The 14,048-nt window shown below is 40.8% G+C and overlaps 1 protein-coding gene across 2 annotated transcripts in view; it reads right to left on the bottom strand.

Moving 5' to 3' along the window:
* Positions 1-219: 219 nt before the first annotated feature.
* Positions 220-14,048, bottom strand: part of Smad4 (SMAD family member 4) — a 64,556-nt gene continuing 50,727 nt past the window's right edge. Inside the window, exons 11-13 of one of the 2 annotated variants that reach the window (XR_009375201.1) lie at positions 3,310-3,448; positions 2,731-2,843; positions 1,852-1,957 (exon numbers count right to left, since the gene is read on the bottom strand). Coding sequence is in view for 1 of the 2 variants with exons in the window: in XM_059245969.1 (XP_059101952.1) it covers positions 1,746-1,957; positions 3,310-3,448 (351 nt within the window). In the remaining variant the exon portion in view is untranslated. Of the gene's footprint in view, positions 1,958-2,730; positions 2,844-3,309; positions 3,449-14,048 lie in introns of both variants that reach the window. The other variant, XM_059245969.1, reaches the window with a different exon arrangement.

The following is a 14,048-nucleotide window of genomic DNA, read 5'->3' on the forward strand; positions in this document are numbered from 1 at the left end:
TTCGGTCACAGCAGCCTTCAGTGGTTTCTGGAGCCTTTGGAAGCAGGCTCCAGGACTTGCTGATTACTGTCAGCACGCATGTGCATACACACACACACACACACACACACACACACACACACACACACACACACTGCTATGCACATGTTTCCAGAGCTCAAATGCCTATGCACTGTAAAATTCACAGAAAACTCTCAGAGCAAAGAATAAAAGCATCTCGACGATGATCTTGATTTTATTCACACTATTCATCCCAAGTCTATTTCTTGCTACAGTAAAATAAAAGTTCAAAAAATAACCAACTCTACACATGATACATAATGTACATGGGAAAGTCCTGGTAGAGTGTGAGGGGAACCAGAGCTGTACAATCCAACTGGCTGTTGCCTGTCATTTAGTAGAAGGTGTCTTGCCACTGAGATTGGACTCAAAAGTGCAAAAGGAAAGCATTTTAAAAACAAAACCTAGAATTCAACCTTGTATATTGAGACTCGGTTTTATTTACGCTACTAACTAGGTAAAAAGTATACATGTTGTGTCTGTGGTACAGTCAACGCATCTGCAACTCTTCTCTTTCAGTCTCTCTACAAAGTCACCACTGACTGATCGATGATGTCAAACAAAGGGCTTCGAATAACCAAAAGGTATAAAAAAGTTTGCAGTCTTGCCCCAAGATACAAAAACTGAATTTTAAACAATGTCAAAACATACATGATTTAAACAGTATATGAAAAAAAGTCACACATCAAATCAAGTACAAAAATATTCAAACTACCTATTACGAACTGCAATGTTTCCATTATTCTGCACAGTATTTAACATAGAATTTAGCAGTTTCCAAAATAGTCATCATTATTTTCGTGAAGCACTGCCGCCTTGCAGAACAGTGAGGCATCGGCAGAGCAACACTGCTTTTAGTGTCTTATAAATACAAAACCTTCTCCCTGTGAAGGAAGGGCAAGAAATCCCCCTAGGCTCTTTTATAACCAACCGTATGCCTAGAAATATAGAAGAATTCATCTACTGTTTAACAGGGCAAAAGTACACATCTTGATAATGGTCATCTATTAGGGCTAAAAAAAAATGTAATTTTAAATGGCATTTCTTTGACTGGTAATTGTAAGGAATTGTCACTATGCACACAGATTAGTGTTTTGTCTCGGGGAAAAAACCCTGAAGTCTGTAAGACAGTATGAATTTAATTCACCTTCACTGCTTAACTTGCAAAAAACATTCTGGATAAAAGGTTTTCAAAACAGAGTGAAGTTGCTTTCGGTAAAACTGACTCACCCACATAGCACTTGAACACAGTGTGTTCAACAATAACATGCTCACTGAGTAACAGGTGAGCTACCTTTGAAAATTTCTCAGCCTTAAAATCAGCAACACTGAATGTACTCTGCAGAAGAGCACACCAGTGTCCTGCGTGTAAGCAGCTCGCACACTTAAAGGGCTGAGTTCCCAGCACTGGAATGACTCCTTCATACATAACAACCAGTGAAGATTTAGTAAGAATTGGTTCTTCCTGATCTTCAAGCTCTGAGCCATGCCTGAAAAGTTCTAAAATAGAAAAAAAGTTTTAATTCAGTTTCAGTCTGCTAAGAGCAAGGCAGCAAACACATCTTTCAACCCTTTATGAAAAGACAGAGCAGAACAAAAATGCAATAGGTCTTCAGATTATAAACAGGATTATATTTCATAGTCCACCATCCTGAAAATGGTTAGGGCGTCCACGGTGAGGGCTCTCAGTCTAAAGGCTGTGGGTCTGCAATGGGCATGGTGTGAAGCACTTCGTCAAGGAGCTGGAGAGCTCGGTGGAGGTGAATCTCGATCCAGCACGGTGTTTCCTTGATGCTCTGTCTCGGGTAATCCGGGCCCCAGCCTTTCACAAAGCTCATCCTGAGTATGCACAAGCGACGGAGGTCATCCACACCGATGCCGGCAGCAGCAGACAGACCTAGCGGAAGAAGTGTGGAGGGTATCAGGAAGCAGGGTCACCTCTTCCCATCCTCCCCACACTCTGCCTTCTTTACATGTTTTTCTCAGCATACAAATTCTCTCTCAGTGTCAAAAGTCACTGCAGGTCTAAACCTTAACAACGGAGACTGAAAACTTGGTTAAGACAATTTACGTTCCACATATTTATTTTAACTACCAGAGACCAACTAAATTCCCTCAATCCACCAATATTTCACCCATTTTCCTCTTTAGAAGTAGGGATAGAGGAGGAAGAATTGACTTCTTTTGTCAAAGTCAGGGCACGTCATGGTTCTAAGAACCTCAGTGTCTAACTGCCACACAAGAGTAAGACATGACTGATAATCAGACAGTCATGGACCGGGCCCCACTGTGACCTCTCAGTTGACTTGTGTCTGTCCCTCAGTTTTGAGATAACACACAAGGGGGGAAATAGATAAAAATAAGAAATTCAATACTAGTCTGAATTCTTAACAGAGCCATGTCTGTCTGTAACATTAAAACTAGCAAATATTTAGATCCCCAGTCTTTTTTAATTGAATTAGTGATTATGTCTTATGTAATCCTGAACTGTAAACTCCTGAACATAAGTCACAGCAGACTCTGTATCTAATTTTCCAGTCAGAACATACAGTCATATAGTCAGTCCACATTTATCAGTATTACCATGAAACTAACGGGAGGAATCTGCAATGTGCTGTGGTGAAACCTGCAGGCCCATTGCAGCTTTCTTAGCCAGTGTGACGTGCTTACCACACTGAAGAAGTTAAGAACAGGGGTTGAATGAATCACTAGTTATGCCTTCAGACGTGGAAGATGGGTGCCACGTGTTTCCATCATAAAAGTCTATAGTCAGGAGTTTAACTCTGCAGTAAAAAATTCCCCATCAGTGTGAAACCTGGCACAATTCAACTTACCCTAAATTAAAGACTCTACAAGTTATCAAATGCCACCCTCACTTAGTTCTCTGGGTTCAGCATACTGTTTCTAAATGGAGGTGTCCAGTTCTGAACCTGCAGTAGCTGTTCCAATCAGCACAAAGCCACACACTCAGTGATTTATAACCCCTTGGCTGGTGACGCAGTAACTATAATAAGCATCGGCCAAGAGGGTAGACCGAAGTATGACAACCCTCTTTATCACCTAATGCTAACAGGATCGTATCCCAGGCACAGTGAAACTACCACAGAAGAAAGGTTTGCACAAATGCAAATGTTATAACCCAGTAAAAAAATTAATTTCTACTATTACTTAAAACAACTGATCAACCGAGCGAGTCAAGATTAAAAGCCACTATTACACTTTGAACAGAAAAATCAAAACTACACTTACTGATTGCTGGAGCTATTCCACCTACGGAGCCAGGACCAGGGATGTTTCCCGCCACGGCTGCGGCCTGGGCAGCAGCTGCAGCTTGTGCAGTGGCCGCCTGCTGCTGCATCTGCCGGTGACACTGCCGCAGATCAAAGACCTTTGGAAAGCAGAGTGTGAGCTTAACAGGGAGTCCACCACCAGACACAGCACTCCTCAAGAGCTAACACACAACACACCAACAACTCCCTTCCTTTGGCCTCTCACAAGAAGTGAGCAAATCACGAAGCTTTTAAATTTCAGGACTTTCTCAAAGTACTCAGGTTTGATCCTCAGCACCCACACGACAGCTCCAGTCCCAGGGGATCTGATATCCTCTTCCAGCTTCCAAGGGCTCCAAATACTCATGTGGCACACAGACATACATGAAGGCAAAGTACCTGACACATAAAATAATTTTTCAAAAGAAGTTTTTTAAATGTTTATGCATACTGTATAGTTCAGAGATCAGCAAGAGGTAAATGTCACTGTCTAGAAGGACCTGTGTGAGCCAGCTGTCCCTAGCTGTGTGAAGAGCCACCTATCTGTGTCACACAAACAAGTAAGAAACTAGCCATCCTTTCAGAGCGTTCTTTAGCTTATCGAGGGCTAGCTTTGTATAGCTGGCTAACGTCTCTGACAAGGCCTGCAACGTGAAAAAGTATAGCAGACTGCCCTGTCACTGTCTAAGAAACATCTGTATTAGTTACTACATGTACAAGACTGACTTTTGTTTGTGTGTGCACATGTGTTTCTGGGTGTGTCTGTTTGAGTGTATGCAGATGCCCAAGACAACGAGGAGAGGGTGTCTGATCCCCTGGGCCTAGAGTTACATGTAGCTGGAGACACCTCATGTGGGTGTGCTCAGAACCCAACTTGGTCCTCTGGAAGATCAACAAGTACTCTTAACCACGGAGCCATCTCTCCAAGCCCCGCACCCACATCTTTGTAAGAATCATACATTAGTACCTAGAATACAGTAACAAAACAAAGGCCTCCTTTCAAATATTCCAGAGAAGGACGTTTTTTAAAGAGTAAACCAAACAATTATAAGAACATAACTATTTTATTTAAGTGATGGTTAAATGGAATTTCATGAAAATTGTTTCTATTTTCAAGTTTGAAAACGTTTATAATTTTTAAAATGGCCAGTTTTGATCACCAACAAGTTACATGTGCTAAGTTTTTTAACCTCCTCAGAGCTTATCCATAAAGTAGGAATATTAAATACACATACTTCCATAGGGTAACTATACAGCTTCTTGTTAATAGATGTTATTGTTTTGCTTTAGGCTTTCCTAGTGGTCATTTTTCTTTCAAGGTGAATTAAGGAAGACTCAATAAGGCATTTCTCATCAAGAAGACAAAGACTGACATAATAAAAAAGGGCTAATGGCACTTTACAAGTACTGGAACGTTATTTCAATAATCAACAACTTATGAGTAACAAATCATCTCCTTACCTGAGAAAAACATTTGCATTTTAAATTTTACTTCCCAAAATAATACTCTTACCATTTTAATAAGAGTGGAAGAGTCCACAGAAAGAGTACTAGGCTGTGAGAGAGGCCAGGAGAGGCAGAAGCAAGGCTGTGCACTGGGTCACTTTAGCTTCTGAACTGTGGAACTTGACTCCTATTTAAAACATAACTCATTCTTGAAGTTTGGAATGCAGATAACCCAAGGACACGCTACCCTATCACTGAAAATGAGGGAAATCAGAGTGTACATAACTTTCTACTTAGTAATAATAGGTTTGGAACCAAATTCATAAAGGTTCTGATGCTTAAACTGTCTTAACCACAGTATTTAAACATGAATTATAAATTCATACAATAACACAATCTCTCCAAATAACAAACCATAATCTTATTTACTTATTCCTTAACTCAGTGTCCATTTTCTAAAAATCAAGAAACAAAACCTTTCTTAACTGGCACATTTGAAAACAAACCCAAGAGCACCCTTCTCTTAGAAGTGATAAATAGGATGACTAGCCAACTAAAAAGTCCCCAAAGACTTTCAAAGATGAACCTGACAAAGCCAAGTACTGGGGATCAGAAATTCCTCGATGCCTAAGACAGAAATGCTACTTTCTGCAGTTCCCAACAGTTTCTGGGACTCTTAACTTTTCCACTGGGTTTTACCTTTAGAAGGCATTATCTAGCCCAGCACAAAGCGTGTTCAAACCCTTTTACATCTGAATAGTTCTACACAATTTTTATTTATTTATTTATTTTTGGCTTTTCGAGACAGGGTTTTTCTGTGTAGCTTTGGAGCCTGTCCTGGAACTCAGTCTGTAGACCAGACTGGCCTTGAACTCACAGAGATCCTCCTGCCTCTGCCTCCCGAGTGCTGGGATTAAAGGCATGCGCCACCACCGTGCCACACAACTTGTATTTTGAAGAAAGGAACTGATATATTTCACTTTTTAGAGCAGTTTTGTGTTCACAGCAAAACTGAACAAGAAGTTCAGAATTTCTGAAATGAGCCTCATTTGTTATAATCCATCAATTCTACCCTAACTTACCATTATCAACAAGTGTGAAAGGTGTTTCTATGTGTGTATGTGTAGACTTAAATTTTCACTTTACTTCGGTAAATGACTAAGCATGATTGCTGAATATGATTGAATGGGAAGAATGTTTTGTTTTATAAGAAACTTACAAACTCTCTATTAACACAAGCTATTCCATTTCCTATTGTCACCAGCAATGAATGAGTTTCTTATCTCCCCAGATTTGATACTATCAATATTTAGAATTCTGACTACTGTAGTGGTGTTTGCTCCGCCCATGACCTTGGGTTCAAAGGGCACAGTGCTTCCTGCCCTTGTTACGTGACCTCTTAAAAGGAATGGGAGAAAGATCAGGAGCTCCTTTTCCCTGCTTCCTGGTGTGATCAACTGCCAGGCAGATTCCCTCCCAGTCAGATTAGAAGACGACGTCAGCTGTCTATTCTGTTCTGTATTCATGAGTGTATTTCCTCAACTTACCCTAATAAATTTCCCTAATACTCCTTAAGCAGACTCTCACGGATATATCGCGTTTTCTGGCACCCAACCATGTGGATCTGAGCCCCACTCGCCCTTACAGGGGCTACTCTCATGACCAAACCCTAATTCCCTCGGGAGATTGCTGGTGAGTTTCTTCATCCTGCAGAGCCCACGCATAGCCCAAACCCCTCAGGAACTGCTCAGGTGACCGCTTGCATACAGCCGCTGTGCAAGGAGCCTGTAGGCCTGGCAGCTCACGCAGCAGCAGTTCCTGCAACCACTGCTGCGTTCTGCAGTGGACAGAGCACCGCGTCAGAGGAAGGTGCCTATGCTAGGCGCCTTTCCAGTTCTGTGCTTGTAGCAACCTGATCGGGTCACAGCCCCTCACCTGGTGAGAGACAACCAGCAGACTGTCCCTTCTCTTTTAAATCGGTTCAGTGCGGCGGCTGCCAATTCTGGGACATCCTGCAGTGTCGCCCTCAAGAGCGCCCCCGCTCAGCAGCCCTTCTCCCTTGCCGCCACCACCGCCGCCATTGTTCAGTGGATCGCTTCATTTGTTGTGATCCCTGCAGCTCTGCCCAGTAGTCACGGGTAGGGGTTGCCTGGGTTGGTGTTTGAGTCCCACCAGACCTGCCTTGTACGCTATACCTGAGACACCTGCTGGCCAAACATCGCTACTACACCCAAAAACCATCCCGAGAACTGGAACATCTGGAACACCTAGGACTGTTAGGACCAGCTCTCAAGGATTATCTGAGGTAAAATTACTCAATAATTTTACACCTTAAACTGATTAATAAAAACAAATTAATAAAACAACACTCCTCTCCCACAGGTTTCATTTTTCTCAGAGTTATGGATGGATGGTTATAGGGTTGGGGTGGCACAATAAAATTTAGAAAAGAAAAAGGGGAATGGATATGTATAGTATATTAAGGTAGATTACTGTATCTACCAGTAAACTAATTTAGCAAACTATCAGCCTTGGATAATTGCACTGATATGGATTCTTATATATTTGATACAAATGTAAACTATTTTTATATTCCTATTTAAGATAATTTGTATATTGATACAAATACAAAACTATATTTGTTGTATTGTACATATATTTCTACTCCTATTTGAAATATTTTGTATATTGATACAAATGTAAAATTATATTTGTCATACTATATATATGTTCTACCTCTGTTTAGGATATTTTGTATACTGATACATATTAAGGATATTGTTATCATACTGCACTACATGTTTCCACCTCTGTTTAAGATACTTTGTATATGTCACAATTTTGAGATCATTGTCCTTATATGATACATCTGCTTATAGACAGTTACCTTGTTAATCTGTAGCCTTAGTCCTTAGGTTATTTAGGTTGATAAGACTTACAGATTAATAATCACCCATGCTTGTCATTTCTATAGTTATGTTAGTTAGGTTCTCCAGATTTACAGAAACATATGTCAGATGGATAGGCAATCTTCAAACACTTGATAGACCTAGAGAATGTGGCATTGAAATGTTGTGATAACTTAGAATTCTGTTGACCTGAGACATGACTGCTCCTGGCAGCACCTATCTGATCCCGAGAGAACGTTGGGCTTCTAAGACGTTTCTGTTTGGAAGTTTGTCTTCTTGGCACAAAATGGCCTGCTGGGCAAAGAACTGCCCTTGCCTTGATTGCTGACAGCATGAATGCCGTCCTTTCCAGATGAGCAGGACACAAGGAAAAGCGACTACTGAACCTTGCCAAGACAGGGTAAGATGGTCTTTCAAAATTCCTTCTGAAAATGATATGTCAGATATTCTAGGCCTGTAGCCAAAATGGATGCTCCAACGATGCTGAGAAACTTTAGGTGACTGTCCAGGCTGCCAGCTGTCTCTGTCTAGTCTTACAAGAATTTCAGATACTGCTTTTGCATTTTCTTTTTTCTCAGGTATTATTGTGTTCCTTCTCAGGTCTTTGATGGTGTTGAAGACTAGATAGTTACAGTTACAATCTTCTCGTATCTTAGCTAGAACATATTAAGTACTGGAGTTAGAATCTTCAAGATAGGACAGCTATTGGAGTAATCTCAGTAATTGGCCACTTACCTATGATCTGGACATTTAGCATGTCCTTCTTGTTTGATGTTGTTGTAGTTCCATTTTTATTTATGTTATTACCCTTTGTTTTTCCTGGACAATACTTGATAATCATTCTTATTGTATATAGTTTACATTAAGTTTAGAACCTTCTTATTTAGACAAAAAGGGGAAATGTACTAGTATTTGCTCCACCCATGCATGACCTTGGGCTATGGTGCTTCTTGCCATTCGTTGTTGTATGTGACCTCTAAAAGGAGAGGGAGAAGGGTCATGAGCCCCTTCTCCCTACTGCCTGCTTCCTGGTGCAATAAAACTGCCAGGTGGATTTGCTCCCCATCAGATCAGAGGACGACTTCAACTGTCTACTCCACTCTGTATTTGTGAGTGTATTTCCTCAATTTAACCTAACAAATTTCCCTAGTACTCCTTAGCAGACTCCCCATGGATGTATCACATTAAACTATACTAACAATTTTGTGGCAGCAATGACATGTTTGTGATGCCCAATTACAATGTGCATCTTTTAAAGAATTATTATTTGTGTATGTGTGTAATGTGTGAGTGTAAAGGTCTGGGAACTGCACTCAGGCTGCCATGGAAACACCTTCCCTGCAGCATCATTTGTTCTCTAGCTGTTGGACTCAAGTCTCTATTTTGTTAAAAGTCCTATCAGTGATATCAGTGAAGTCTCTTTCCCCATCTGTGGTTTGTCTTCCTACTTCCTTCACACTGCTTTTCACAGAACAGAGGCTAGTTTGTGTTTGTGTGTGTTGCATGTGTACATGTTCGTTATTATGTTTGTGTGTATGCACGTATGTGTGTAGTAGGTGAGTGTGTAACATGTGGAAAGCTCAACATTGGATGTCTTCCTCAAGTGTTCTCTTTTTTGTTTTTTTGTTTGTTTTTTGAGACAGGGTTTCTCTGGTGTAACAGCCTTGGCTGTCCTGGAACTCACTTTGTAGACCGGGCAGCCTGGCCTCCAACTCATGGAGATCTGCCTGCCCCCGCCTCCTGAATGCTGGGATTAAAGGCATGTGCCACCACACCAAGCTCTCTACCTTGTATTTTGAAACAGTGTCTCTCAGTGAGCCTGGAGTTCACTAATTCAGTCAGACTGACTGGATTCTAGAGAACCACCTATTTCTGTAACTCTAACAGTGTTAGGGTTACAGAGCCACACTGCCACCTGGCTTTTATTTGGGTGCTGGATCTGAACTGGGATCCTAAGGCCTGTGGAGAAAGTACTCTGCCAACTGAGCCACTTCTCTAACCCTTACCCTACAAACTAGTTTTAATGAAATCCATATTACCAACTGGTTTTACAAATCAAGCCTTTGATGTTTATCTAAAGTTATCTAGGTCTAATCCTTATACCTTATATGAATTTCATAGTTTTGTGTGTTTTACATTACCTATATACAATTACTTTTTTAAACCCATCACTAATCAAGTATAAAATACACAATTCTTTTGGGGGAGGGTGCTTGAGGGGAGGTCTCACTATGTAGTCCTGGCTAGCCTGGAACTCACTATGTAGATCAGACTGGCCAGGAATTCAGAGATCTTCCAGCCTCCGCCTCCCAAGTGCTGGACTAAAGGTGCATGGATACCACCATGCCTAGCCCATATGTAATCTTATTATCTAAACATAGGCTTTTAAAAATGCTTAACACTCCTCCCTGCCCACCATGAATCATTAAAATCAACCAAATAATCTTCACATATGGGGACAGTAGAATTATGTTGTAAAATATCACGTACACAACTGAATGCATATGTCGAGAAACCACAAAACTAAAACTGATGACTTGAATCTGAAGATAAATAAGTACGATGCACCAGATACCTCAGCAAACCTTTTCCTATAGATCATACAATACTAAAACTGGAAAACAAAACCTTCAGTCAAGCTATATAACATTAAGACCTGTGTTGCTTACTGGCTTATCATAGGAAGCGGTTGTCTATGCACACAGATCTTTCTTAGTGAATGGTAAAATAAGTGCAACCACGGAAATGGTACCAACTTCTATAACGAATCATCTAAGTTGTTGATAGAAGCAATTCAAAGGAACCAAAGGTTGTAAATACTCTTTTTAGCATAGATTCAAAAACATATTTCGGACCAATCACTCCTACACTAATGAACAACTTAATTATGCTTTCATTTATTTATGATCATGTTTCCTGCAGTTACTCTCATGCGAGTTTATTACAAACTCATTACATAATATATGTGAGTACAACATCTTCAGTATATTATCTTTCAAACAAAAGCCAAAATTTGAATTTTTTCCTAAGGCTCAATTATAATTCTGCATCAGCTTGAGTTAACATCAGCCTGAAAGGAGAAACACACAGTGGTGTAGTATGTACAACACCTGAGTATTAAGACTGCAAAAAGGATTTACTAAGTTACCTAACCTAAAGACAGAGATCATAACATGGAGCTAGAAAGTGATGCAGTGCTTACGAACACTTGTTATTCTTGCAGAGGACCAAGGTGTGATTCCCAGTACCCACATGGTAGCTTACAACCATCTGTAATCCCATTTCCAGGAGACTCGACACCCTCTTCTGACCTCTGCAAGTACTAGGCATACATGCATCACACATACATATGCTGGCAAAACACTGATACATATAAAAATAAAGAAAAAATAATAAAAAACAATATGCAGATGTTGGGAGTAAATTAAACTTAATCGGTTCATAACACTTTTCAACCTAGTTACACATAAACAGCTTTTAGTTGTAAAAGCATCTCCTGCTTCTTTGCCCCAATATGTATATGTTCAAAAACAAACCTGATTCCGTATCAGAAATGCTACTGAAACTGTCAAGGGGATTCCACTTCATACCCACTAGTGCTGATGAAAAACAGATAAATTGGAACCTTCACACATGCTAGTGGGAATCTATTTTTGTAAAATGGCTTTTTGTGGAATGGTCCAGCAGACTGTCCTAGTTAGGGTTACTGTTACTGTGATGAAAGACCATGACCAAAGCAACTTGGGAGACAAGGGTTTATTTCACTCACAGTTCCATATCACAGTTCATTATCAAAAACAATGGGAGCAGGAACTCAAGCAGTGCAGGAACCTGGAGACAGGAGCTGATGCAGAGGCCATGGAGAAATGCAGCTTATCAGCTTGCTCCTCATGGCTTGCTTAGCCTGCTTTCTTAGAGAACCCAGGACTACCAGCCCAGAGATGGTACCACCCAATAATGCCCCCCACCCCCCATCAATCACTAATTAAGAAAATGCCCTATAGGCTTGCCTGAAACTAGATGTTATGGAGACATTTTCTCAACGGAGGCTCCCTCAACTGAAAAGCTGACTTTAGCTTGTATCATGTTGACATAAAACTAGCCAGCACACAAATCTTCCAAAAGTAAAAGTTACTTTAAAATTTGGCAGTCTTTAGATAGTAAGACCTATCCTAGAGACAACACATGCCTTGGTCAAAGAACACATAAACAAAGCGGAAACTGGGCTAGAAGCTCTCACAGTGTTAGAGATGCCTGGCAGGCAACTCCAGAACTGTCCTCAACACTGTTACTCTGAGCACAATACAACCGACTGACCAGACAGGCAAGATGTGCCTACTGGAGCAACAGTAGCAAGTCTGTTTGGAAGTAACCAACCACTTTCTCGTTATGTTTGAGACAAGCTCCACAGGGGAAACTCATGTTGCATACTATAAACCTGACCCAAATCCAGAAGCTTGGTCAGAGGCCCTAGTACGGAAATTACTGCTGTTTTGCTAAGTGGACATAACATGCTCATCAAATTACCTTCTAAATACCTACATTTGTGCCCACCCATTAGTGTTGCCATCAACTTCATTCAGAAAAACTTTTTGCAGTAATCAGTGGTAACCACAGAGACACAAAACTGACCAAAGTGCTAAGAACTAAGTGACTACTGGACGCTACTCATAAGTAGGAAATCTGTACGACCTTCTCCAGTGTTCAGGGAACAATGCAGGTGAAACATTGTTTCAAAATATAATAATAATAATAATAATAAGTAAATGACTTTAAATCTTAGACAGCTAATAGGAAAAAGTAGGACATTGTTGTAATGTCAAATATTCTATCCCACAAGTATTATCTATAGTTCATTGCAAAAATATGCCATAAAAATCTCTTCACTACAGTGAAGTATTAAAATGACTTACCAAAATGTAAACACAACTGTTCAATGAGTGATTCAGACTAGCCAAAAGAACAAAACTATCAACCAGTAATACAGTAAGGCAGGCAAGCAGGCAGGCAGGCAGGCAGACGGACAGACAAACCTCACAGCAGACAGCTGAGACTGAAGACAAAATCACAACTGCCAAGACGGAAAGAGGGTAAGAGATAGGATCCAACTGTCTGCATCTGAAAAGGACAGGTGCTGTGGGATGGTCTGTATGTCAAATGTGTTGCTCTGATTGGTTGATAAATAAAACACTGATTGGCCAATAGCCAGGCAGGAAGTATAGGCGGGACAAAGAGAGAAGAGAATTCTGGAAAGTGAGAGACTGAGGCAGAGAGACACTGCCAGCCGCCGCCATGACAAGTAACATGTAAAGATACCGGTAAGCCACAAGCCATGTGGCAACTTATAGATTAGTAGAAATGGGTTAATTTAAGATAGAAGAACAGTTAGCAAGAAGCCTGCCACGGCCATACAATTTGTAAGCAATATAAGTCTCTGTGTGTTTACTTGGGTGGGTCTGAGCAGCTGTGGGATTGGCGGATGAGAGAGATTTGTCCTGACTTTGGGCCAGGCAGGAAAACTCTAGCTACAGACAAGAGTCAAACTCTCGGGGCTATAACCAGGCATCTACCAACGAATCAAGTACTAACAAAAGTCAGTTCAGATGTGCCCCCAGGAGGCAAATATTGCCCACAGCAGAAGTATCAAAGAAATGAAGTCAAAGGAACTTAATCCTATGCATACCTGGAGATAGGAACCCAATTATCCCAAAAGACAAAGTCTCCCTACCTCCTAATTATAAAATTTGGTTCTAAAATGTGGATTCCAGTAGCAGGCAAAATTGCCCTATAGGGAAAAGTAATGACAGGAAATATAGTGGTTTGAATGTAACTGGCCCCTATAAGCTCATAGGGAGTGGCACTATTAGGAGGTGTGGCTTTGTTAGAGGAAGTGTGTCACTGTGGGGGTGGGCTTTAAGGTCTCCTATGATCAAAGATACTTCATATCAACAGAGACTCCTTCCTGCTGCCTGAGGATCAAGATACAGAACTCTCAGCTCCTTCTCCAGCATCATGTCTGCCTGCATGCCCCCCACCATGATGACACTGGACTGAACCTCTGAACCGTAAGCCAGCCCAATTAAATGTTTTCCTTTGTAAGTGTTGCCATGGTCATTGTCACAGCAATAGAAACCCAAACCAAGACCAAAAAAAAAAAACTAAACTAAAAGCAACAGTGATTCTTTCAAAACAAATTTGCCAACCAAACAATGAAGCACAAAATCATAAAAATCCAATGCCACTAACAGATCAGACAAAACCCTGGTGTGATTCGAGCATCCCATTAAACTAGATGTAGTGACTTATGCTTGTAATCCCAGGACTCAGGCCAGGGCAGAGCAGAGGGTAGAAAAAAACAGTTCAA

This window comes from Peromyscus eremicus, chromosome 19 (genome assembly GCF_949786415.1).
Source record: "Peromyscus eremicus chromosome 19, PerEre_H2_v1, whole genome shotgun sequence".
Lineage (NCBI taxonomy): Eukaryota > Metazoa > Chordata > Mammalia > Rodentia > Cricetidae > Peromyscus > Peromyscus eremicus.